General features: G+C 37.9%; 1 protein-coding gene, 1 long non-coding RNA gene and 1 other non-coding gene across 4 annotated transcripts; 1 reads left to right on the top strand and 2 right to left on the bottom strand.

The window, feature by feature from the left end:
* Nucleotides 1-635: 635 nt before the first annotated feature.
* LOC108989378 lies at nucleotides 636-16,352 on the bottom strand. 2 transcript variants are annotated; one of them, XM_018962947.2, is made up of 14 exons: nucleotides 16,089-16,352; nucleotides 13,227-13,334; nucleotides 12,985-13,116; nucleotides 9,213-9,800; nucleotides 8,778-8,922; nucleotides 8,319-8,675; nucleotides 7,702-8,196; nucleotides 6,418-7,364; nucleotides 6,215-6,300; nucleotides 5,919-6,137; nucleotides 5,388-5,516; nucleotides 3,660-4,028; nucleotides 3,288-3,403; nucleotides 636-1,586 (listed from the first exon to the last, which is right to left on the bottom strand). In XM_018962947.2, exons 1-14 carry the CDS (start codon nucleotides 16,191-16,193, stop codon nucleotides 1,462-1,464), a joined length of 3,921 nt encoding a protein of 1,306 aa, XP_018818492.2. In that variant the 5' UTR covers nucleotides 16,194-16,352; the 3' UTR covers nucleotides 636-1,461. The 2 variants fall into 2 exon arrangements, with proteins under 2 accessions (XP_018818492.2, XP_035542739.1); XM_035686846.1 differs by having other exon boundaries at nucleotides 637-1,586; nucleotides 6,418-7,082.
* Nucleotides 16,353-16,431: 79 nt separating this feature from the next.
* On the bottom strand, nucleotides 16,432-16,503 carry TRNAD-GUC. Its single transcript has one exon. It is a non-coding gene; the product is annotated as a tRNA-Asp (tRNA).
* Nucleotides 16,504-17,250: 747 nt separating this feature from the next.
* Nucleotides 17,251-23,548, top strand: LOC108989356. The gene is made up of 3 exons (XR_001995824.2): nucleotides 17,251-17,779; nucleotides 21,761-21,844; nucleotides 23,173-23,548. It is a non-coding gene; the product is annotated as an uncharacterized LOC108989356 (long non-coding RNA).
* The last annotated feature ends 1,738 nt before the right edge of the window (nucleotides 23,549-25,286 follow it).

A 25,286-nucleotide genomic window follows, 5' to 3' on the forward strand; every position in this document is an offset into this window, starting at 1 on the left:
AATACTTTACATAATTATACTTTAAATGAGGAATATTTTTATAAAATATCTTATAAAAATAATATTATTTTATAAAAATACTCTAATTTTATAATATTATTGTACAATATATTATATAATATGTTATGTGTATATCATTACTCATTTATAAAACGGCATGTAAATAGGCTCTCCCGCATACACTGCTTGGCTCATAACAGCGTATGCTGTGTATCGATGCACAAGCATACGCGTAAGCTAACTAGGTAAGGATCGTTTGTGCGAACGTGACCACTCTCACTCAATAGTTAAGAACAATTACAGCTTGCAGTGCACGCAAATTTGGGATGGGCAAGGGCTTCAATTATAAGTTACTTCCAGAATTCAATGATTCTCTCAAGTTCACTTCTGATCTCAATTATTTCTAAGAGTACTACTAAATATGGTTATGAATTGTATAAGTACCACACATTCTTGTTGAAAAAATTGAATCCATTATTAAAAAATTAATTTTTTCATGTGAATCTCATATTTATTGAGTGCACAGACACTATGACTATAACTATAATCTCTTTCTAAAATTTCATGCTATCTAAGCTGTCTCTGAACTACAAGCCAAAGCACTTCGGTTGTTAGACAGTAACACCAGTTGTAGTATCTTGTCAAAAGTCATTGAGTGGGAATGTATCGGACATTAAACATTACAGCCTCTTGAGTTTTTATGACTAGAAATTTCAAAGACCATGCAAACACAACACGCATTTAACCCAATTAAACCTCATACTCGTGTAACGCATCTCCATCACACAGACTAGGTAAATCGTTGGCTTTTAACCAACTAGAAATGAAATTGTTTGTGCGCCCAAGGGTTCGAGCATAACAAGAAGACCAAAACACTTATCACTTGAGCCAACTCCTAGGAGTCAACGTTTCAGCCTCTGATTCACAAGCATTCATTCAACTCAGGTGCTTTTAGGGCCCCAATGACAGTATCAGCTACTTAAATTACACCCACCAATAGCAGACAAACTTTATAATTGAATTCTGGAAGTAATGAAGCGAACTTGAGAGAATAATGTTGTGTGGGAAGGGCTACACACAATCATGGATCAGAAAAGGGGAAACTTGATTATTAGTTAAGAAGCAGACAGACAATATCAAAGAGGGAACTTGATTATTATTTCACCATTTAAAAATGGACCCAGTTTGATCTGTGTACATTTAAGGTCAATGGAGCATACACTTACCTCTAGGGATCTAGGAAGCATTCCCTCACTAATACCAAGTTTCCCGATAACAGCTCACAGAATAAAATATTTGAGCAGAAACCGGTCTGTATGTCTCCTTGATCCTTTTAAGAACCATGCACATCTTGACAAACTGAATGAGAAGTTTGGGAATATAGGCTGTGTGGCCTTGTGAATAATATCAAGGATCTCAACAAAGAACATTAGAGCAAAAACTGGTATGCGTGTTCGCTTGTTAATTTGAAAAATGTTTTTCAGCATGCAGAATTTGCCGATAAACCAGTAACTGACCTCCATCACTAGCTACTGCTAAAGCACCTGCCCCTGAATCGTCTGTAGCAACACATGAAATACTGCCACCTAATACGGTAACAAAACAAAGGAGAATTAAAAAGAAATTAAAATCTGCATTTGGTTATTAAATTACATTGCAAATCCGGATTTCATCAGGACTTATCAATGGTTTGAACTTAGTCTTTGAAGTTCTAAAAGTACTTGATGTTATTTTTACCCCACTTGACCATCGCTATCTAAATAACAATTGCTGATGTGATTGACATCCTCTACATAAGTATCTTGATAATGTTGATGTGATACTTAAAGCCACATGTTGGTCGGTACAAAACAGAATCACACATGAATTTTCAAGAAATAATGAAATAAGCCTAACATACATTTCACGTATCTCCATATGTTTTAATTGTCTGAAGCCAAAATGTTGCCATACATACTACGCCAGCTTTATAAGGGCATGCGTTCAAAAAGTGTCCACCATATTAGTAATTAACATTCAAATTGTGATGTTACATTGAAGCCTCATAAGCATTGCTGTGTCAAAAATTGGAAAAAATAAAAAGATATTTGAAGGACAGAATTGGAATCTGAGCATAGTTCAGGGACTGAAATGGTATTTCAACAAGAAAAATGTTTGGTTGACACAAAGATCTAATAAGAACAAACTTAAAATTGATATGGCTTGATGTGGTACTCTAATTGTAAAGTACATTTTATTATAAAATAGATCTAATGTATCATATCAAATCACATATTTTGTAAGTTTTCTTTTGATCTCTGTGTAAATCTCGCACTTCTCTTTCGACAAACTAAAGAAACTGTCAAGCAGTTCAAAACAACAATCTATAATGCAAACTTGAAAGGTTCAAATCAAGCAACAAATCTTGAGACAGAACGAACTGAGAGAAATATGAAGAGTAGGCTTTGATATAATATTTTTCCCTTTCAACAATATCATGATGGTCATTATGATTACTCTTAATGGTTTGCTAGAGAACAAATATTCAAGCAAAACCTACCGTAAGCCAGACGTTGCTCTAATAAGACATTATATTAGTTCAAGGTTGGTTGTTCAGTGTTTCCTAATATTAGGATAATTGTTCATCTTTAAAATATTTTTACATTGCAATACATTTAAATAAAAACATGTTGAAAAGATAATGACCAATTTCTCAGCATCTTGCATAGTTACGCTAAGTATGTGGTGCTTACAAATCTAATTTCATTTTTCTTTTATTGGCACCTAGTGTCCATGAACAGAAATCCGACTAATTCCGGGGATGCATAGGCCCTTGGCAAGGAGTAAATCTAATTTCATTACAGAAAAGAAAAGAAAAAACTTCTTGTCTTGAATATGCAATGAATTCTTATTTATCTTCTACCAAGATGCATCTATCTCAAATATAAACACAGTGCTTTTGATCCAAAGAGAAAATAGAAACTGAACTCCAAATGTACTAGAAGGCAGTCTTCATGCTACACACTGCTAGCAATTGTGAGTGCACAATATCGCAATGAGAAATGATATATACAAGACCCAAATGCACAAGCCTCGCGCAAGACCTTTATAAAAGAGTAGACCCCACCATGCAAAAGTGTGAAAAACTCACTTTTTCTTTATGGGGCCCACATTTTTACAAAAGACTTGTACATCTGGGGCTTGTACTTAGCATTACTCTATTGCAATATACATGTAAGAGCAATTCTCATAAGAGAAAAAAACAAAACAGAACAGCATAAATATGGAAGTTTAAGATACAAACATACCTTTGAAATGATGCAACATGCCAAGTTTAGTTCCAGTTGCCAATTCCCACATGTATGCAAGTCCATCACATGTGCCAATAATCCCGTGACCAGCTGATGCACCAACAGCAGAAGCCCTGCACAGTAAGTTCTACAGTTTAAACTTTCTTAGCATGGAGTAACAAAGTTGACTTCTGAAATACGAAATATATCATTTCCAAGAATTCTTTCTATCATCCTCCAAAGGTTTGAATTTGGGAACATATTTTTTTTTTTATAAGTAAAAAATTATATATATCAAAAGGAGAAACCCAGTACACTAAATGTATACAAGAAAACATATTGCCCAAAATGAATTTGGCAACATATTGCTAAGTATGAAAAATAAAGCACCTTGGATCAAGTGCACATCCCAGTACAACCTTATCTTTCACCAGTAGAGCCAGCCTCCACCCTCCCACTGAATGATTCTGGCAATAACTTGGTACATAGTCATCTTGAGCATCAGAGTCTGAGATGGTTGAGACAAGGAGCCAGACAGCAATATCTTCGCCCTCAAATGAAAGAAAAGAATTATTCACACTGTTGTCTGAGAACCACATTTTTGTTGCAGCCATAATCCCATTGATGTGTTCCTCAACATTAGAGTTGCTGAAAACATGGTATTTGCTGTTCCAATTAAACAAACTAATTGGAAAGAATTGATAAATTGAAGTGCTTGGAGCAGAGAAACTTGACAGACAGATGCGCTTAGAAATATCCCTGAAACAAAAGAAACATACTGCCTATCAGAATCTGTCCCAGAAGGAAAATAAATAAATTTTCCTTCACCATTTTGGTGTTTGGGTTTTGTGCCCTTCTTTTACTCTCTATACTAATTTTCCTTTCTGGGGGATGGGGTGAATGTGGTTTAAAGAGAGCATAAAGCAACGGGTGAAACTGATAAAATGGGTGCATGGTGCAGAACAGCTGTGTATCAGTTTTAAAACAAAGCACTCATCAAAGAGGAAACTAACAAAAAGAAAAACAATATCATAAATATGTGAGTTGGGCCACTTCTAGGTAAAACTAATTGCCTAAAAGGACTACAATAATCATACCTCAGCTTTGCCTAAAACTTGGTGACGTGAACACCATAGCAATTTATCCCAAGGTTTCAGTCTCAGCATTATTACCCAGGCCAACATCAAAATACATACAAAACTTTCTCAGTATCTCCCAGAAAAGGGATTGAGTATAGTAGAACTGGTTGAAACTTAAAATTGACCAAATTAAGAATCATATCATAGACAGAAATGTTGACCAAAAGAACATGGTGCTACTACGTAAGAAAACATAACAAGATAAATTAGGTTTTGATTTTTCATTTACTGGGTCATTAAATGTAAACTTTCGACCTTTCTTCCTGAACATATTCAACTTTATTCATAGATATTAAAAGCTTGCATTGACCAATTAGACTGTAGTTTTGAGAAAATTGTGAAGCTTTGCTTTTTAGCAGCATAAATATGTGACGCTTATTTAGATATAAGATAACTAAGTTTCAATCTCATAGATAACTCAGGTCAACTTATAGGATTTAAATGTTGTTTTGCTTCTGCAGTGATTCATTCTTTAATTTCACAAAGTAATGACTTGGTGCTGATTAGAGTTTATTTATCTGAATGGATGCAAGATGTCATAAATACTTCCAACAGGATATAAATGAGAGGAAAAAAAAGTAGGATCAGTTTTGAAAGGTGGTTTCAAATTTGAGTTGCATGAATATATATCATTTTTGCAAACTCCCCTGTATTTTAGGATAGCCCAAAAAAAGGCTTCAACTATTTAAGGACAGGGGGTATGGCAGAAGAAATTGAAGCTGGAGTGGTTGGTTCGAAAGGACAAAACCCAAAGTAAAACCATTGCAATCAATTCATGAATTGTCAAATTACAAACAATTTTTTTTTTTTAAAAAAAAAAAAAAAAGCTATGTAATGCGTGCTATAAGCTAGAGACAAGAATACTTTGAGGAATACCATATTGATAATCGTTCAAGCTGATAAACCTGTAGCCAGAAGCCCTCTTAAGAAGCAGAAAAAACAAATTGGGGCTGCAGGGAGAAAAAATAGCGATACATACCACATACTGAATTCCCCAACACCATTATGACCCACAACTAGAGAAGCACACTTTGGAATTCCCTTCAACTCCATTAGGCCAGGAGAGGTGCAATTGTTAGCCGGTAAAATGAATTCCTCTGTCTGTGCACTGTGTATTGGGAAAATAAATGGAATGGCAATGGAAAACAGTAAATCAATAAAGAAAATGCCAAGTTGAATATGAAAAGTTAATCTTGACTAAATTAACAAGTTGCTGACACAATATATCAGACTTCAGGAACCCTCAGATTTGAGCAAGTTCATATCCTCTCTTTACTTCTTTCATGAATGTGTGTATCACTGGATATCCATAAAACAAGCTCTACAAAATAATATTCTGAGTTTGGGCATCCAATATCAAGTTTGAGAGAACGACTAGTTACTGACACAATAAGACATCCGAATGTAATTAAAAAATCTATCTGCCTGAATATTAGGGTCACATCATAGCAATGCGCCACCATACATGAAAGAAGTGTAACCAGATAGACATGACAGATCTAAAACTCACCTCCATGCTGAATTCATAACCCACAGATGCAGTCTCCCACTCTCTCCAACAGCAACAAGATGGTTGGGTTCACAAACCAATATACAATGTAAGATCTCAACTGCTTTCAATTTTACAACAACTGAAACATAACCGAATTTTACTTGCACAATCTTCACTGTATTCTCCTCGAAGCAGTCTGATTTACATGTGGAACACAAGCACTGAATTCTCCCTTCCCTAAGAATAAATACCCAAAATCACTATGTTTGCGTCATGTTATCATTCAGTATAATTAAAATCCATATAGATACAACCTGCAATTAGGTGTTTTTATGCTGTCGAGTAAAACAAGATGCTGGCCATCTGGAGCAAAGTGCAAACCAGATCTTTCCAGTTCAACCTAGCAGGATAACACAATCATAGTGATGTCTATGATAAGCAGGAAATGTGACTGACGACCAACCCAAGGAATTTTTTAAAATGAATACGAGTGCCCAGAAGTTATACAATAACTTACTTCTCTACCAAAGTAATCCTTGCGAATCGGCAATGTTATGGATGTGTGCCCAACGAAAGAAGGGCATCCAACTCTTGGTTCCTGGATTGCTAACCTGTATATGAAAAGGTTTCTGTCTCTGTCCGTCAGAAGGCCACATGAAACACAAATGCAGATTTCATTCCCTTTGGTGCTTAAAAATAGTGACGAAATAGGCATGGGATGGACATAGCATCCCACAAGCTCAACAATGTCTTTTAGCTCATTATTAAGCTTCAACTTCCTGCGAAGTTTTGTGTCTACACTCTCTTGAACTCCTTTAGCCATCAAACTGTTATTTCCACCAAAACTGGTGTTCTGATTCAGAATCGATGAGGGACTGTTTAAATCTACAATATTGTGCCCAACCGCCTTATTGTCAAGATGGGCTTCAGATTTTTCTACATGTGAAACAGATTGCTGAAAAACATCTGAAGTATCCTTCTCATCGGAGGCAAATGCCAATGCGTGACTTTGTGATATAGCAGGAGCCATACTGTTTGTTGAAATTTTGGAATCAATGGTATTCTCAGTGTGCGACACACAGGATTGTCCACCAAGCCTGGCTTGACCTCCCAATAAATCTTTATAGCATGGTTTGTCATTAGAAAAGCTCGTCTGATGAATCTCTGAGGCAAGCAAAGTTCCTGTGGAAGGATTTTTTTCCAGGTCAAGATCCTCTCCAAAGTTTCTAAATATGATACTTTCTGAGAGTGGAACATCATCCTTCCTTGCCAACAGATTCATATTTCGGGCCCTTTTTCGGGTATAGACCTTGTTTGGTATTTGACTAAAGAACGTAATGCCAGGTTCAGCATCCCCTCCCTTAAAACTTATTTCCTTTGATGATATTTTTGAAGAATCAACCATGCTTCTTTGGTTGGTGTCAGTTGTATCAGTAGTTGTAGAAACATGAGTATCTGGGTGAGCTGAAATTTGTAAAGAACGGGATCATTTTGAACTTAAAGATAGCAGTACTAAAAAGTCTCAACACTTCAAAATAGTTCATGACTATAAAATAAAGGTCATAATCATTTCGTGGTTTATGGCTCCCAACTTTATAAGCAGAATATACAGTACTTTCCAATATGTCGTCTTTATGAAGAAAAAGGAACTAAGAGATTATTAATGATTACCAGGGAAGTAGAAGCTATAGGTACCTTGCTTCATTGGCTACACTGAATTCAAGCAGATGACATATTCTAATTCTTATTACTTGAGGACTGAACACAAAATTTAAAAGATGGTTTGGAAAAAGTTTATTACCTTCAGTACAATCATTTACAATTTTGAGGTGCTTTTCCTTGGAATGGATTTCAACTTCTACTGGGTTTTCATCCAACTTAGCACGAGCATTGATGTCATTGCTGGGCAATGCACAAGCTGAGATGGACTCAGATATACATTCATCTCCCTCTTCAGGCTTTTCATTCAAAGGCATGTGTAATTCATCATAACAAAAGACATCTTTGTTCCCACTGGTCTTAACATGAGAAAATGATGAGTCATTCTGTACAACAAGCTGCCCCCAAGTGTTGGGAGGACAGTTGTCTTTATCAAAAGTGAAGTGATTGCCTTCAGCAATATCATGAGACAATTTCACCTCCTTAGTAACAAGCTCTCCACATTGATCGTCCTCAAAACTGTCAAGAACGACAGACTTGGTATGTCCAAAACTTGGTCCAACTAAATCAAGAACTCTACTTTGGATATGCATCATTTCTTCCTTTTCCATATGAGCAGTCTCAGTAAGTATTAAAACTGCAAGTTCAAAAGAAAGTGACCCAACTATAAGAAAAACAAATGCTACAATGAACTTAAAGAAGGGTCAATATACATGACAAATAGAGGAAAAATAAAATAATCAGAAGGTTCAACACTACCAGGAGAGGGAACATCTGCAGAGTATTTGGCTTCATTATTTTCCAACTGAGACTTCACCATACAGCTAAAAACCTTTGAAGGGCTATTCGAAGCCTTTTTCTTCCTAGACACCTTTTTGAGCAGAGGAACTGCTTGCGGAAGCAGAAGCGTCATCATTGACTTGGCGATTTCCTGACCAACTGAATCATAATCACTCTTTTCAGAACTTGCATTTGAGTTAGATGTGCCTGTTTCTTCCTGTGGATGTGATTTGGTCACCATTTCTTCAGAAATGACCATGTCAGCTGCAGTTAACTCTTCTTTCTCACTGTATACACCTTTATGTCGGGGACTTGCAGCAGGACTAGAAGTATTATCTGCATTGAACTAGGCTCAATTACAAACTGAGGGAACTACAGATGACGATACATCAACTACTAGCCTATGTAGCACAACCCGGTGAATGAGTTGAGGAATACCTTCTGTAAGATCCAAAGTATCCGGTGCACAAAGACCGTCACCAAGTTCTAAGCAGTCTTTTTGAGCTAGTGCACTTCTATTTTCCTCTTCTGCTACATTTTGAACATTGAACTCCTCTAACTCAGTATCTGGAAATCTACAAAGCTGTAAGAAGTTAAGAGTGCTTCCTATTTCATGTCTTTTTTAAATTACCTATATATATATATATAAAGTGTTTCCCATGCTAAACTAGTTGACTGTAGAATAATGAGTACAAATTAAACACAAATGTTAAGAAAAAGTGAAAACTCTGAGCTTGGGGTGTAATTTAGAATCAGTATGTGCATGCGTGTGTATGTAAAGGTAAAACATATGCACATATGCAAATTTCCTGGGAGACAAAAACATCCAAGAGCTTATCAGCTTTTAGGATCAAAGAACTGAGATGCGCTTACAGGTTCTTCCCCTTCAGGAAAGTTGTTAGCTACTCCAGCAGATTTACAATTTTCTGAAGCATCAGGTTCCCTCTCTTCCTGAGTAGGGACAGCTTCCTTCATCTCAGAGAGGTCAACAGAATTCAATAGTGGCCCCTCTTTGACTGAGAAGTGGCTCCTTTCTTCTATAGTTCCAGATATTAAGTGAGGTGACAAGACTAAAGCTCCTGGATGTTTATGAACACCATACTCTTTTTCTGGAGAAGAGGGAGGCATGAAACATCCAAGATTATAATTCTTCTGATTCCCTTGTCCTAAAGCCGGTGCGTCAGAATCACAAATGAGATCTTGAGATCGGGATCTTTTAAGTCTAGCCATGCCGACTGACTTCGTAATTACAATTTCATGTTTTCTACTTCTCTTCCCTTTATTTGGAATTTTTATATATGGTAGCGGATCAGGATATGCACATTCATCTGAGAGTCGACTGTCATCCTCGGTTTTAGAAGTGCCATTGCAGAAATGGGAACTTTGCTCTGCTATTCCATTGACATTTGCCACCAGTTCCCGAAGTAGTCTCTGTACTAATGGATTTTTAAACCCGAAAAACTGCACATCACATGCCAAGACAATGAATTTAATCTGGGCACAACATACTGGAGTGTTAGTACAATTGATGCTATTAAGAATTGATTATAGCAACAAGCCTAAATGTTGACTCGTTGGATATGAAGCATCAGCAGTGAAAGGGAGCAGGGTATTGGTAATAGACTCTTCACCCTTATCTTTTTTAAAACTGCAATTTAAGGTTGACTCGTGACCAATTTAAGGTTCTTAATATTCTATTTTCTTGTTCGTTGTTGATTGTATGTTTTCTTGTTTTACTTATCGAAAATATTCTATTAAGGTGACTCCCAAGGGGGGAAAAAAGTAGAAAAAAAATTATTTACCTTTTGCACTGAAGATGCACTATTCTATTTCAACTTAAAGGATCATATTCTCCTGTCAGAGGTTCAAACATAGTAAAGACAAATATTCTGTTTCAATCCTGTCAAGTTTCCTAGTTCCTTCAGAACGTAAGGTAAGGTCTTAAACACAATGTTCTTTATTAAACGAAGTTTGCTGATATTACAAGCTACCAATGGGAGTCATGTACACTCTAGACTTTTTCTCTCCGTACACTTGCAAAAAATCACAATGATGGTGCATCGACATTACTGGAGTCCCGCTACTGGTGTTTGAGCTTCGTGGTTTCTTTTAGTGCTTTGTGATACTCTACTTTAACGTTTGGTTGGCTGTGATGGAGTCATGTCGTAACGTTATTATTGATTATAAGACTTTCGAGTTTAAGAAGGAAGATGATAGGCAGTGGAGAATCACAGAGAGTAGTCGTCGGGTCATTAAACATATCTCCATCGATCATGAAGCTTTGGCTTGGTTGGCTACTTAGGTGAAGGAATGTACAACTTCTGGGGGACCCTCTGAGTTTCTTAGAACTCACAGAAGGGGGGACCAGGTCCTGGTGATGCAGAGACAACTCAACTCTCACGGCAGGTTCTTCACCTTGTCGGAGTTTGGGCATGAAAGGAGGTGCTATCTGATAGTGGTACCGGCAGGGAGGAAGGGGGACGGATGGAGGAACTTCGGAGAGACCTTGAAGGGGCTGTTAGCTCCAATCTCTGTTTCGGGTGAGAAAAACAGAGGCAATGGAAGGCTACCCCCACCTTCGACGACGGTGCTTAAGCCCTTCGCACAGTCATATAGAAAGGTGCTCGAGGTGCCTTGAGCAGCGAAAACAACAGAGAGGGTAGGCTCGGCAAGTACAAGAGGATCTTCTTCTTTGGTGTTTGCTCAGAGTTGTAAGGAGAGTGGTAGGGCAACGGTCGGGCTAAATGAGGAAATCCTTCTTCAGGCATAGGTTGAGATGGAATTGCAAGTGGGTGTATTGTTTGATAATATAAGTTGGTTGAAACGGTGCATCAAGTGTAAGGCAGTTGGGGACGTGGGCTTGGGCTTGGGCCAATTCCTTCCAGGGCCTCTTCAAGTTGGGCAAGTATGGGACGAAAGGAGAAGTTAGAGAAGTCTATAATGGAAAGGGAGGTTTCGATGGAGAGACCAGCACACCTATCCCGTCAATTTTGGTTGGGGAGACTAGCTCACCTATCCCAAGGTTGGGGGAACAACCCAGTTTTGGTGGTGCCGACGAGAGAAGTAGCTCTGAGTTGCTTTCGGTCGAGATGCAGGAGGGGTGTTTTCCTTGGCTTACTGCGGCAAGGGAAGTGGAGTCAGAAATAGAGGGAAGAGTTGCAAGGTGTCGGATGAATTCTCAGGGGGCTTACAGATGGTGGTCTGTGATGATGGGGGTGATCTGAAAGAGTTGGGCAGTCCTACCCCGCTCTGTACTATTCATTCTAATCTAGCTTCTATCCCTGCAGATTGGGTGCTAAAAAAGGTGGCAGAGCTTCAGGAACTTCTGGGGATTTCTTGTGCGGGTTACGAAGAACAATTCAGGGCTCTTCTGGTGGCCATTGAATCTGGTCGATCAACAGCAGTAAAGTCGGCTCCTAAAAAAGACAGAGTTGAAAAGATTAATGTGCTCTATTAATTATGATAATAAAGAGGGTAGTGTGGGAAGGAAAAGACAGAAGGGGAGGGGGAGCAATTTTTCTTATGAAGCCTAAAATCATATCATGTAATGTTAGGTGGATTAACGATGCTAATAAGCAACATTGTGTATCATCCGCTCAATTTTCTGTTTTAGTTAATGGGCAACCTTGTGGATTCTTCCCGAGTTTGAGAGGCTTGAGACAAGGAGACCTGTTATCTCCCTTTCTCTTTGTTATAGTGATGGAGGCCCTGAGTCATATGGTAGAGGCGGCATAGTAAGGGGAGGTTTTATTGCTGGTTTTTCAGTGGGTAACTCTAATGCTTTTTCCATTTCCCATTTATCGTATGCAGATGACACTTTAATTTTATGTGATGCTAACAGTGGACAGTTGCAAGCTTTAAGGGCTGTTCTTTTGTGTTTTGAAGCTGTCTCAAGACTTAAAATGAATTTGGAAAGTCAGAATTGGTCCCGTTGGGGGTGGTGGACAATATCAGTCATCTAGCAGGTTTGTTGGGGTGAAAAGTAGCCTCTCTTCCTATGAAATACCTCAGTCTTCCTTTGGGAGCCTCTTTCAAAGCAAAAAAACATTTGGGATGGTGTTGTAGAGAAGGTAGAAAAAAGACTAGCAGGTTGGAAGCGGCTTTACTTATCAAAAGGGGGGGGGGGGGAGACTTACCCTCATCAAAAGTACATGGTGCTACATGTGTAAAAGCAAAGGCAAATCAATTGAGCATCTTTTCCTGCATTGTGAGGTGGCAAGGGAGCTATGGGTGGGTATTTTCAGCTGAGCTGGGTTGTCTTGGGTCATGCCTAAGAGTGTGGTAGAACTTTTAGCATGTTAGAACTGGCATCATCATTGTTTCCAACTAGCAGCAACATAGAGGATGGTTCCTTTGTGCCTTTTGTGTTGTATATGGACGGAACGCAACGAGAGGTGCTTCAACAAGGAGAGGAATGTGGGGAAATTATGGAACTTTTTTGTATTTTCTTTAGTTCAATTGTTGGCTGCTATTGTACTAAAGGGAGGGAATGTTCATGAGTTCTTGTTTTCTTTTCAGTTTTCTAGAATGTAATTAGAAGTCTCTTTTGTATACTTTATGTGTACATAGGTATTACCTAGTTTCATTCAATCAATAAAATTTCTTACTTATCAAAAAAAAAAAAACACAAGCTGCCAATATCTACCTCCACCCCATCTATCTTGCATGAAAATCTCTTTCCATGCCAAATCTTCATGCGAGTAAAACCTTTCTTTTGGCATTTCTCCCATGCAATATCTGGAGTTTGGCCAGAACATGAACGTCCATCAGAAGCAATCTGCATATGCAGGATGGAATTTAAATGTTTTATTCATAGGCTAAAAACTACATTGCAGCCCCAAACTAGTTAGCAAAGCAAATCAAGAGCAGCAGAGCTGGGCTACATACCACAAACAATGGACCCTTAAGACCTTCATGAATTTCCATCTTATACATGTTCCCATTATGAGCTCTTATGACTTGATACCCAACAGGATAAGGATACCGATCTTTACCCTACAAAATAATAAAATTTAGTTGATTTCAAATGTAACATAAAAGTAACAAAAAAGAGTGACATGGCATGAGTTCTAGGGAGGGGAACACATTGCAGAGAACTAACATGGCTTTGTTCCTTATTCTCAATGCACCGAATGGCGAATATAGTAAACCTTTGTTAGTATCAATTTAACACTACAGAGAGAAGCATTTGGAAACTTTTTTGATAAGTAAGAAAATTTATTGATTCTCATAATTAGGTATAGCCCAAGTACACAAATAGTATACAAGAGAGAAATACCTAATCACAACCTGCAGACAAAAAAAGAAGCATACAAGTCATTAAAACTATCGCCCTCAACTATAGTAGCCTTATCCCAAAGTAACAAAGATTGTAAAAATAAGTCTCTAGCACCCCCCCCCCCCCCAAATGATCGTTCTCTATTTTCAAAACATCTTTCATTCCTCTCATTCCATATACACCACATAAGACATAGAGGCACCATCTTCCAAACATCCGCTATTTGGTGATTTCCCTGTACTCTACTCCAACAAGCCAAAAGACCACCACTCTCTTAGACATCACCCAAGCAATGTCCAGCCTTACAAGAATTTCACCCCATAGAGCCTTTGCCACATCACAGTGGAGAAGCAAATGGTTCATCAATTTGCCAATCCATTTACGCATAAAGCAACAATCCATTATGAAAAAGCCAAGCTTCCTCAACTTGTCTATGTCAAAATTTTCCCATGAGAGGCCAGCCAACCAAAAAAAAACAACTTTTAGGAGCACTTTGATTTTCCAAATGAGCTTCCAAGGGAAGACAATCGAAGGATGAGAAAACATAACATTACATAAGAATCTAACTGCAAAATTCTTGTTCCCTGGATGCATCCCCAATAGTTTGTCCTCCACACCACATTCCAAATTCAAAGCATACAAGGTGCCATAAAATTCAGAAATGTCTCTTACTTCCCAATCTTGAACTGCTCTGATAAATGATACATTCCACTGCAGCAGGCCATTTGAGGAATCCATATAATCAGCAACAGAGGCTTCCTTATGCAATGCAATTCTGAAGAGATAAGGATAAACCTCCTTTAAAGCAACGTCTCCGCACCAAACATCAACCCAAAATCTGACCCTAGTACCGGGCCCCACCACAAATCTGAAATTACGAATAAAATCCTCCCAGCCCTTCCTAATAGATCTCCATACTCCCACACCATATGATCCACGCACTTCATTAGAAATCCAACCTCCCCAAGTGCTCCCAAATTTAGCATCAACCACAATCCTCCATAAAGCATCTCTTTCTTGGTGGTACTGCCACAACCATTTCCCAAGCAAGGCCTTATTAAAAATACTCAACTTTCTAATTCCCAACCCTCCACAAGAAAGGGGTGTGCAAATCTTGTCCGATTTGATCAAATGGAACTTTTTTCTCTCCCCCAATCCACCCCACAAAAAAACTAAGTCGATCTACAAAGCATTTTTCATAAGATAATTGCAACTCAGTAATAATGGTGAGACCATTAAATGGAGCACTTTTCACAGCCAACCTTATTACTTCAACTTCAACTTCTCTTTTCATTGACAAATATCTCCACTTTTACTTGATAAATCAATAGATAACAAGCTATATGGACAGATTCCACCTATAACTTTTTTTTTTTTTTTGGATAAGTCAGATTCCACCTATAACTAAAATAGAAAAACTTTCAAGCAATACAAAATGTCATTCTTCGCCTTTGTTGCTCACCATATTCATACTGAAACCCTTTCTGTACAGGCATACTAGAGTGAGAGCAGGTGATGAAACAGGCTTAAACAACCGATATTTGATAACTTTAGCTTTGAAATGTTATCTTCAACAAGACCCACCCACTGGTAGCCCAAGTGGTAAGGGCGAACTTGTGTGCATGAGCTCTATGTCACAGGTTTTATTCCCCTTGGGATCAAGTTTAAGTGGGAGGCCATGGCAGTGGGCTGCTGTGCTGTGCTAGTTTCCCTGGGTTTTAGGTTCCATGGATGAGTCCACGGGCTCCGCCGTGAGGTGGTTCCCTGTCATAAAAAAATTGTTATCTTCAACAGCCTATGCCAAACAATCAGGTCTTCTTTTCTTCCTCATCAGCTTGATCTTGATCGTGTGTAGGTAATTTGGCCATCCAAACATATCAGAAGTTTAGTAGAGCACTATCATCACGGAATTTTGAAATCATAATTTTTTTTATTTTTTATTTAAGAAAATCATATATTCTCCTCATTCTCGGACTCATACACCGCTGTTCCGCATATCTTTCATCACCTTTCCAAAGCTTTGAAACCAGTACTGTCTGCTCAGTCAATGAGTGAGCGTTTTCAAGTTTTTGGTTGAGAGACTTAGGCCAATAGTGAAAATTTTATGAATGACTTTATTGTTACCCAGTACTAACATTGCTGGATCTTCCTAATGCATTTCACAAAACAATCGTTAGACCACTCCTATAAGCGATTAGCCTTCCCAAACATATCAAACAATACGCACAAGATCTATTTGCGAGATTTAAATCATGTAAAATCCAGTTAAGTGAAGTCATGTCGGTTTGAATGCTAATTATCACATCAATACAGATCTCAACCTACATACATTTCAAGATGATTCGCATGGCCACGCAGAAAATCAAACCGAATGCACATTACAGGTTTTTAACGAAAATAAAATGGAAAATAAAAATCAAGAAAAACAAATATTGAGAGAGAGAGAAGGGGGAAGAAAGTGGAAACCGAACCCTAGAACTGCTCCAGTACTTCTTGTCCCAAGGACCTTTGTATAGAGATCCAATGGAAGTGATTTCTAGGCCGTCGGATAAGTCATCTTCTCCAGGTTTTGCCATTGGTAGGTGAAGAGCGCGAGCGCTGAGCTCCGGAGTTTCGAAAATGGATGAAGTTGAAGGATATTGATTTTATAGATTGAAATGCCCAGTTCGCAGAGTGAGAGAGAGTTGAGATAGCGGGAACCGAAATCAAAGAGAGAGGGGATGTTTTTCGTTAGGTATTCCCTCCAACTCCAATGGATAAATACTTCGAAAACAAAATGTTACTGTTAGCTACTACAAAACCAAAAAATATATTCGCCGTTGCCGGGGATCGAACCCGGGTCACCCGCGTGACAGGCTGGAATACTCACCACTATACTACAACGACTGTTTTGCTAATTTATCAATTTAGTAATTATTTTTTATTTTTTAACTGACTTTTGATATTTAAAAAAGTTTTTAAGAAAAAACTCTGTATGCAGTCCATACTTTGGGACTCTCCGTGCACAGTTAGAGAGGAATCGTTTCATTAATAGTTAAAATGTTATCGTTCCATTAAGTGGAGTAAAACAAAGAATCAGGCCCAAAATCATATTTTCAACTTCTGCTTCAAATTTAAGAGATCTCCAGTCTTCCCAAAATAATTGAGATCGTCATCGCTTTTGGATCAGAACACCTTCGCCTTCAGATTGAGATCATCGTCGCCTTCATCAGTGCAAGATCGTCATCCCCTTTCTCAGCAAGGTAAATTTTTAGTGGAACCATACACTTCTTTTGAGATTTTGGAACCATAAATTTTTCAGTGGAAACTGTAAGTTTTGCTCTTTATGTTCTCTGTAAAATTTTTAGATTCTGGTTATGTTATGGACCCAAATGTGTGTGTGTGATGAATTATAAAAAGGAAGAATAGACTCTGATTCTTCAAGGAAATCAGCACCTCTAGAAGGATAAAACCTTGTATTGATAAATGATCCTTCCGTACAGATTCTTCTGAAAAATTTAACGGAAAGAAGAAACAAAATAGTAAAGTAAATGACTTAAAAGCCCTTCATGGGCTGGACAGAATAACATAAGTAAACTAAAACAAATAAACAAAATTAAAAGAGCAAGTCCACAACAAGCTCACAATGCAACAACCCACGACTCAAGTCTGGTCCACGATCAATTACTCAACCCGTAACCCCCTTCTCTTCTTTCCTGCTAACTCTCTTCTTCCTACACGATGCCAAACACCTAAGTCCTCAACAACACCTTCCCCTCAGAAGACCTTGCCCACAAGGTCGGGGAACTATCGGCGAAGCTCCTCCATGGCGACCCACGAAGAGTCCTCTTATGGAACGTCACTCCATTTGATCAAGAGTTTGATCAAAGCATGGTTTTTAAGCTTAATCATTCGGCGATCTAACACCCTTTCTGGTTCGATGCGTAGGGATACGTAGGATCGACAGACGACAGCTCCGATGAGGGATTAATACTCGAGCGAATGTGTTTCTTGAAGAGGGAAACATGAAACACGGGGTGGATCAAGGAATCGGGGTCAACTCCAGTCTGTAGGCGACTCCACCAATATTTTCCAAAACCTTGAAGGGTCTGAAGAAACTGGGGGAAAGTTTGGAACTTTGTCGTGTGGCTACACTTTGCTGTCGATGCTTTTGTAGTTTGAGGTAAACCAGATCCCCAATCTCAAATTCTCTACTAATATGGTGCTTGTCATACTGTTTCTTCATAGACTCTTGGGCTGCTTGTAAATTTTTCCTGAGTATTGTGATGATTTGTTCTCGGGTCTTCAGTTGAGAATCAACCTCTTGGTTCTGAGTAGTTCCCGAGACATACTACACTAGGGTAAACAGTGGAACCCCATACAAAGCCTCAAAGGGGGTGACTTTAGTGGAGGAATGGAGATCTTTGTTGTACCACCTTTCCCTCCATGGTAACCAAGTGGACACTCCTTTGGCCTATTGTGCATGAAGCACCTCAAATATTGTTGTATGCAGCGGTTAACCACCTTAGTCTGACCATCGGATTATGGATGGTAGGTTGAGGAATATGATAGTTTAGTGCCCTAGAGCTTGAACATCTCCTTCCAGAATGAGCTGGTGAAAATCACATCACGGTCTGATACTATTGTAGAAGGCACCCCATGCAATTTGAATATTTCTGAGAAGAATAGTTTTGCCACTATAGATGCAGTGTAGGGGTGTGACAAGGGAAGGAAGTAAGCATACTTCATGAATCAATCTACTACCACTAGGATTATTGAAAACCCTCTTGACATGGGAAGTGTCTCAATGAAATCCATTGAGACGTCAGTCCAACTGTTGGTAGGAATTTGCAGTGGTTGGAGAAGACTAGCAGGGTACAGGTTCTCAAATTTGCACATTTAGCAAGTGGCACACTCCCTTATGTAGGTTTTAAGATCTTTTTTCATTTCAGGCCAGAAAAAATCAGCCTTAGCCTAGTGTAAGGATTTTTGATACCCTGCATGTCTTCCATAAGGGCTATCATTTATTTAGTGTAACACTTGAGCTTTAAAATGAGAGTTTTTAGTTAAGTAAATCATTATCTTCTTCAAAAGCAACTCATTCACCAAGGAGACACCCTTCTCAGCTAACTGCCCCTTCTTTAATTTTTGACATAGCTCTCGAAGCTCCATATCACCTCTATAGGAGTCTCTTAGTTCCTGCAACCATATAGGATTCAGAACTGTGATCTCAGCCAAGGACCCTTCTTCAACTACCTCGGGCTGTCTTGACAAGGCATCAGTAGCCTCGTTTTCTCTTCCCTTCTTATATTCTATTGAGAAGTCATATCTCAATAGCTTATTGGTCCACTTTTGTTGGGAAGGAGTACAAATTTTCTGCTCCAAAAGGAACTTCAAACTCTATTGATCAGTCCTGATTACAAATGACCTACCCACCAAGTAGGGTCTCCATTTCTTTATTGCATACACTAGGGCTAGAAGCTCCCTTTCATAAGTTGAAGGTTCCAAAGCCTTTCCCTTAAGAGCATGGCTAAGGTAGGCTAAGGGTCTTCCCTCCTGCATTAGGACAACACTAATGCCCACACCTAAGGCATCACATTTTATAAGAAATGGCTTAAAAAAAATTTGGCAAGGCTAACACTGGGTTTAGTCATAGAAACTTTCAGCCTTTCAAAGGTCTTAGAAGCTGATTCAATCCAGTGAAATGAATTCTTCTTGAGTAATGCAGTAAGGGGGCAACCAATATTCCATAATGCTAAATGAATTTTCTGTAGTATCCCATCAGTTCGAAAAATCCTCTCAATGACTTTAAGGATTTAGGTAGTGGCCACTCTATCATAAAGTGTATTTTGGAGGAATTAGCCTTAACCCCTTCAGCCGACACTATGGGGCCCAAATTCTCCATCTCCCTACATCCAAACTTGCATTTGCTCCTCTTAGCAAACAGTGAATGTTCAGCTAAGGTTTTCAGCACCAAGGTTAAATGCCCCAAGTGTTCTTATCTAGTTTTACTATAAACCAGAATATCGTCAAAGAAAACAATCACGAACTTCCTTAAGTAAGGCTGAAATACTTCATTCATTAAGCCTTGAAACGTGGTAAGGGCATTGGTCAGCCTAAATGGTATCAACAAGAATTCATAGTGATCTTGGTGGGTCCTAAAGGCTATTTTAGGCACATCTATTTCCTTGACCCTTATCTGATGGTAACCGGATCTCAGATCCAGCTTAGAAAAAATAGTTGCCCCTTGTAATTCATCTAGCAGCTCATCAATTACTGGAATAGGAAGTTTATCCTTGATTGTTTCCTTGTTTAATGTGCGATAGTCCACACACATCCTCCAACTCCCATCATCTTTTCTGACCAACAATATAGGGGAATAAAATGGGGATGGGCTAAGTCTAATTACTCCAGCCACCAACAATTCTTGTACTATTTTTTCAATTTCATTTTTTTTATAGAATGGGTAATGTAGGGTCTTACTAATATAGGTGCGGTACCCTTTTTAAGGTTAATGGAATGATCATAATTTCTCTTAGGTGGTAGTCCATTAGGCTCAGAAAAAACCTTGCTGAATTTATCTAATACTCTTCCCAAATCCATGGGTACTTGTGACTCTTCCACACCAGATTTAACTTCAAGAATCTGTAAAAAAAACCCCCTCCGTTCTACTTTAGTGAGCTGAGTTAATTCTACCCCCTCAATCCATTCAGTTAGGCTAGGATTCAAGCCCTTAAGTGTAACATAAACCTTCCCCACTGTAAAGGTCATAGTTAGGGATGAAAAATCACATAACACTGGTCCCAAAGTCCTCAACTATTGCATACCCAGCACTATATCACACCCCCCTAAGGGTAATAAAAAGAAATCAGTGAAGAATGTATGCCCCTGTACCACAAATTCAGCACCAATCAACTTGCTTTTACTTCTAGTACTCTCGCCATTAGCCACCCTTACCTCCATTTTTTCTTCTAAATCCACATCTCATTTAGCCTTAGTTGCTACAGCCTAGATCAAGAAAATTATGGGTACTTCCCATCTCAACAAATATCACCACAGATTGCCCTTTTATTTTGCCCAACACTCACATGGTTCTTGGATTAATAGATCATGTTATGGCATGGAGAGATATCTCAAGGGTCTCTCCCCCCACCTTTTGCACTATCAACTCTTCGTCTTCCTTGTCACTCTCTCCATTTTCCTTCTCAACTCCCTCCTCATCTTCTAATGGTAAATCCATCCATTCCATAACAAAGAGTCTGGCTTTCATACATCTATGAGTATGATTCCATTTGTCATTACAAAAGTAAGAAATTTTATTCTCTCTTCTTTCCTCCATTTCAGTAGGACTCACCCTCTAGATATGAAGAGTTCCCTTGGGAGAAAACCCTTTAGAAGGTACATTTTCCCTCTTAGTAAACTAAGATGAAAAAACCTGGTTATCACCCCCACCGTGAACCCCTTTTGAAGGGTTACTATAAAAATTTCCAAATCTAGAATTCATTCTTGAACTATTTATGTACTCCTCTTGGATTTCAGCTAATCCAAAGGCAGAGTTCAGATTTTGAGGTTTAAGCATTCTAATAGGGAGTCTAATCTCATCCTTAAGCCCACTAAGGAAACAATTGAGTTTATAATTTTCAGACAACCCTCTAAGACGAGTAGAAAGAATGTACCTCAAATTGTGTCATATAGACTAAAACAGTAGCAGTTTGCCTCAACCTGGTAATGGCCTCCATGGGGTCATCGTATGAAAAGCTTCAAACTTGATCTCCAGTGCTTGTATAAATGAATCCCAAGTCTGCAAACACTCTATCTCCTCAGCATCCTGAAACCAGACCAAAGCTTCTCCCTCCATGTGAAATGAACTCATAAGTATTTTCTGGGGATCCAACATTAGGTGTAAAGCAAAATAATGACTCACTTTGTAAATCCACTTAGTTGGGTTTTCTTCTTCAAACCTTGGAAAATCCAGCTTAATTGAACGAAAATGCATTCCCCCAGTAGTTCCTGAACCATCCCCAATAACCTCTTCCTCCTGGCAGGAGTTAGGGACATATCTGAAGTGTGAGTGACCCCTATTTAAAGTTTCTAAAAGAAGATCCATTTTCTTTGATAAATCATCAAGAGATTTCTGATGGCCCTCTACTCTTTGGTCTTGCAGAGGTCTTGATGCTGCTTCATCCCCAAAACTAGCTTCTCCAGTTCCTTGAATCGAGTACCCTCAGCAATGGATGATTACTTCCAGGTTCCAGAAACTTTGGCTCTGTTGCCAGAAATTGTTATAGACCCAAATATGTGTGTGTGATGATTGTAAAAAGGAAGAATAGACTTTTATTTTTCGAGAAATCAACACCTTCAGAAGGATAAAACCTTTGTATTGATAAATGATCTCTCCATACAGATTCTTCTGATAAATTTAACAGAAAGATGAAATAGAATAGTAAAATAAATGACTGATAAGCCCTTCATGGGTTGGACAGAATAACATAAGTAAACAAAAATAAGTAAATAGAATTAAAAGAGTAGACCCACAACAAGCCCATGATGCAACAACCCACGACTCAATCCTAACCCACAATTAACTACTCAGCATGTAACCCCCCCTTCTCTCATTCTTGCTAACTTCTCTTCTTCCTACAAGACGCCAAACACCCAAGTCCTCAACAGGTTAGTTGCTTGGAAAATGGAATGGGGGAGCGAATGGAGGTGTAATTTTTTGCCCACCAAATGTTTGTTTTTAGGCTCACTTGGAAATGTCACTCGTTTCCTAAACTAGAAAAGCAAGCATGTCGAGTCTACTTGGATTTTAGTGCTTCACACACACAAGTCGTCAACTAGTATTATATATATATATATATATATATATATATATATATATATTGAGCTCCTCCAATACTGAACAATATCCATGTATTTTTGTAGGTAAGTACTATATATGTACATCGCATATATGAAAGACCCTGTCCAGTCCATACCTTCTATAAAAGAAGTATTAGGCCTTAGCCTCGAGACTCACATTCTTTCCTTAGTCTAATATATTAACAATCAAAAGGAAAGAGAAGTCATTGGTAGAATTACAATGTGTTAAATTCAAGATCTTAACAACTTATAATTACAATAAGTTTAGAATCATTAGAATTACGCAGAGTAAAATATTGAAGAGAAAGTGGACCATATATTGCGACTAGTCACCAAATTATAAAACCATGCTCTGTTTCTCTCTTCTCCTATTTTCCTACATGCAAGAAAATGCAACAAATATGTCAAAATGGGGTGAGAGGTAGAACTGTTTTTATGAAAGTATTTTGTTGGAGAGCACTTTATCTTTACATTTTTCTGTTTTGTATCAACTCAAAAGACCTTCTAGGACATCGAATTGCGGACATGTCATTGTCTGCAATATTTTTGAATGCTATGTGCTTTTGTCCATGCTCTTCTTATGACATTTTATTGTATGCATGGAGGTTGCTATGAAAGACACTAATATTGTAGAGATTTTGCATGCTGGAGCACATTCTAGGTCATGCAAGAATATAGTTGTTCCTAATTCAAGTCCATTAAACAATACTGCAGGAAGCTTTATTAGATTTGTTCAGTTCTCAATATCTGCTTTAATAGCCCATTCTCCAAGTTGCTTGATTCTTTTCTTGAATTGGAAGAAGACAAAGTAGTGGCCTAGAGGGAATCACTGTGTACCAAGAAGTGGTTGCTACGATCAAGATCAATGGAAGATTAAGTTTGTGTTAGGGACTTCTTTGTATATTGTTAATAGATTTATAGATTTGTTAAGTTTTTTAGTGTTTGAGTTCAATGTAACCCAACTGTGTACCAGGGTGTTGACATGTAATGTGTCTTAGACAGTTTCAAATGAGTTTAATGGAAGATAGCTTTTTTGCTAGAAGAGTTTCCTCTAACTTTTTGGCTTTTAACTATGATATTACTGCTTGTATATTACCAAAAAATAAAATTTGTGAAACTCATATTTGTAAGTGGCATTCAGATTTGTATAACGGTTAGGACTGATCTAACATGCACCACGCACCACATTCTCAAATAAAATCACTCCTCTATATAATACAGGTTCAATACATATTATACATTCAGAATTCACATTCACATTGAGTTACAAACAAAACATTTAGGTACTACAAAAATTTCCATATTGGCATGTTGCCAAGCTACTAATGCACCAGATAGGGAGAGTTGCCAAGTTACAAAATTCTCAAAATGCCACAACCAATCATCAATGAGCTAAAACTACATGCTCAATTAGGGGTTGCAATATGTAATACGACCCGTTAACCCAACATGAACACCACACTATAATAACAGGTTTGGATTTAGTCTTAACGGGTTCAGGTCAAAACGGATTGAAAAGACACGATTGCTTAACAGGTTGATAATGGGTTAACCCGTTATGACCTGTTAAGAAAGTTAAAATTACAATTACACCCTTATACCTAAAAGTAAAATTGTTGAAATTTTAATTGCGATATTTTTATTGTTTGGATTGTAATTTTGGATTTGTAGTTAGTTTTATATTTTTTATAGATATTGTGATTTTAACATTTATATAAAATTATGCTAAACTTAATCAGGTCAAACAAGTTAATTTCGGGTTTGTTCAACCCATTTACATAACACAGGTTGAAACATGTTGGGTCATGTTAACCTATTTCGTAGTATTCATTAACGGGTCAAAACGTGTTAACAAGATACGACCCGTTATGTTAATGGGTCATGTTAGGGTTTGAAATTTTGACATAATAAGCTTAATGGATCATATTCAGGTTTACCCATATAATATAATATACAAGCCTTGACACAACGCGAACATGACCTATTAACACAATTTGACACCTCTACTCTCAGTTATCCTCGTTAGCACCATTATGTTGAAAGTCCACCTGCAATGTGTAAAATTGATAAGTAAAACACCAAGCATTATTAAGTAAAGAAAGATGCATGGAACTATAGCATACTTGTGTATGAACAATTAATTGTGTGCCAGGCAGAAATACCTCATTTGTTGTGATTACAGTGCCACTCGTGTTTAATACATATTCCGAAAGTGAGTTTGCCAACAATTCAATACATAAATAAATTTTCAATCTAGTAGATGTGCATTCTTCTCATTTCTCCATCTAGTTGTACCCCAACAATACCTATTTAGAGAGGAAAACTAACATAAAAAAATGGACCAGTAAACCATCTTGAAATATTTAAGCACGAGAAAATTCAAAAAAAAAAAAAAAACTAAGCACATCAAGAAATATAAAAATGTCCAACATGCACAAGAAAATTATGCACATAATTTTATTGAGTCCTATTCTTCTTCCTTCCTTTTCGTAACATGGAAGGAAAAAGTACACAACTTTAAGTCATAAGATTGTGTCTATTGTTGCACTCAACCCATTTAAGTCATCACTAAAGAAATACTACTCTGTTTTGACAAAAAAGAAAATAGAAATACTACTCTGCTTGCAATTATTCATATCAAATTCATTGCCAAAATAAAAATGAAAGAAATACATATCATAAAACCTTCATTCAATCTTTTAGTTCCACCGTGTGAAAGCTATTTTCAGCTTTTCTAGTTCTTTGTCGTTAGTATTGTTTGTGCTTGTGTTTCAAGGCAAAAAAAATCTTCAGAACCAACCAGCAACAATGATTTTTCAAGTCAGGAA

This window comes from Juglans regia, chromosome 16, assembly GCF_001411555.2.
Source record: "Juglans regia cultivar Chandler chromosome 16, Walnut 2.0, whole genome shotgun sequence".
NCBI classification, from domain to species: Eukaryota; Viridiplantae; Streptophyta; class Magnoliopsida; order Fagales; family Juglandaceae; genus Juglans; species Juglans regia.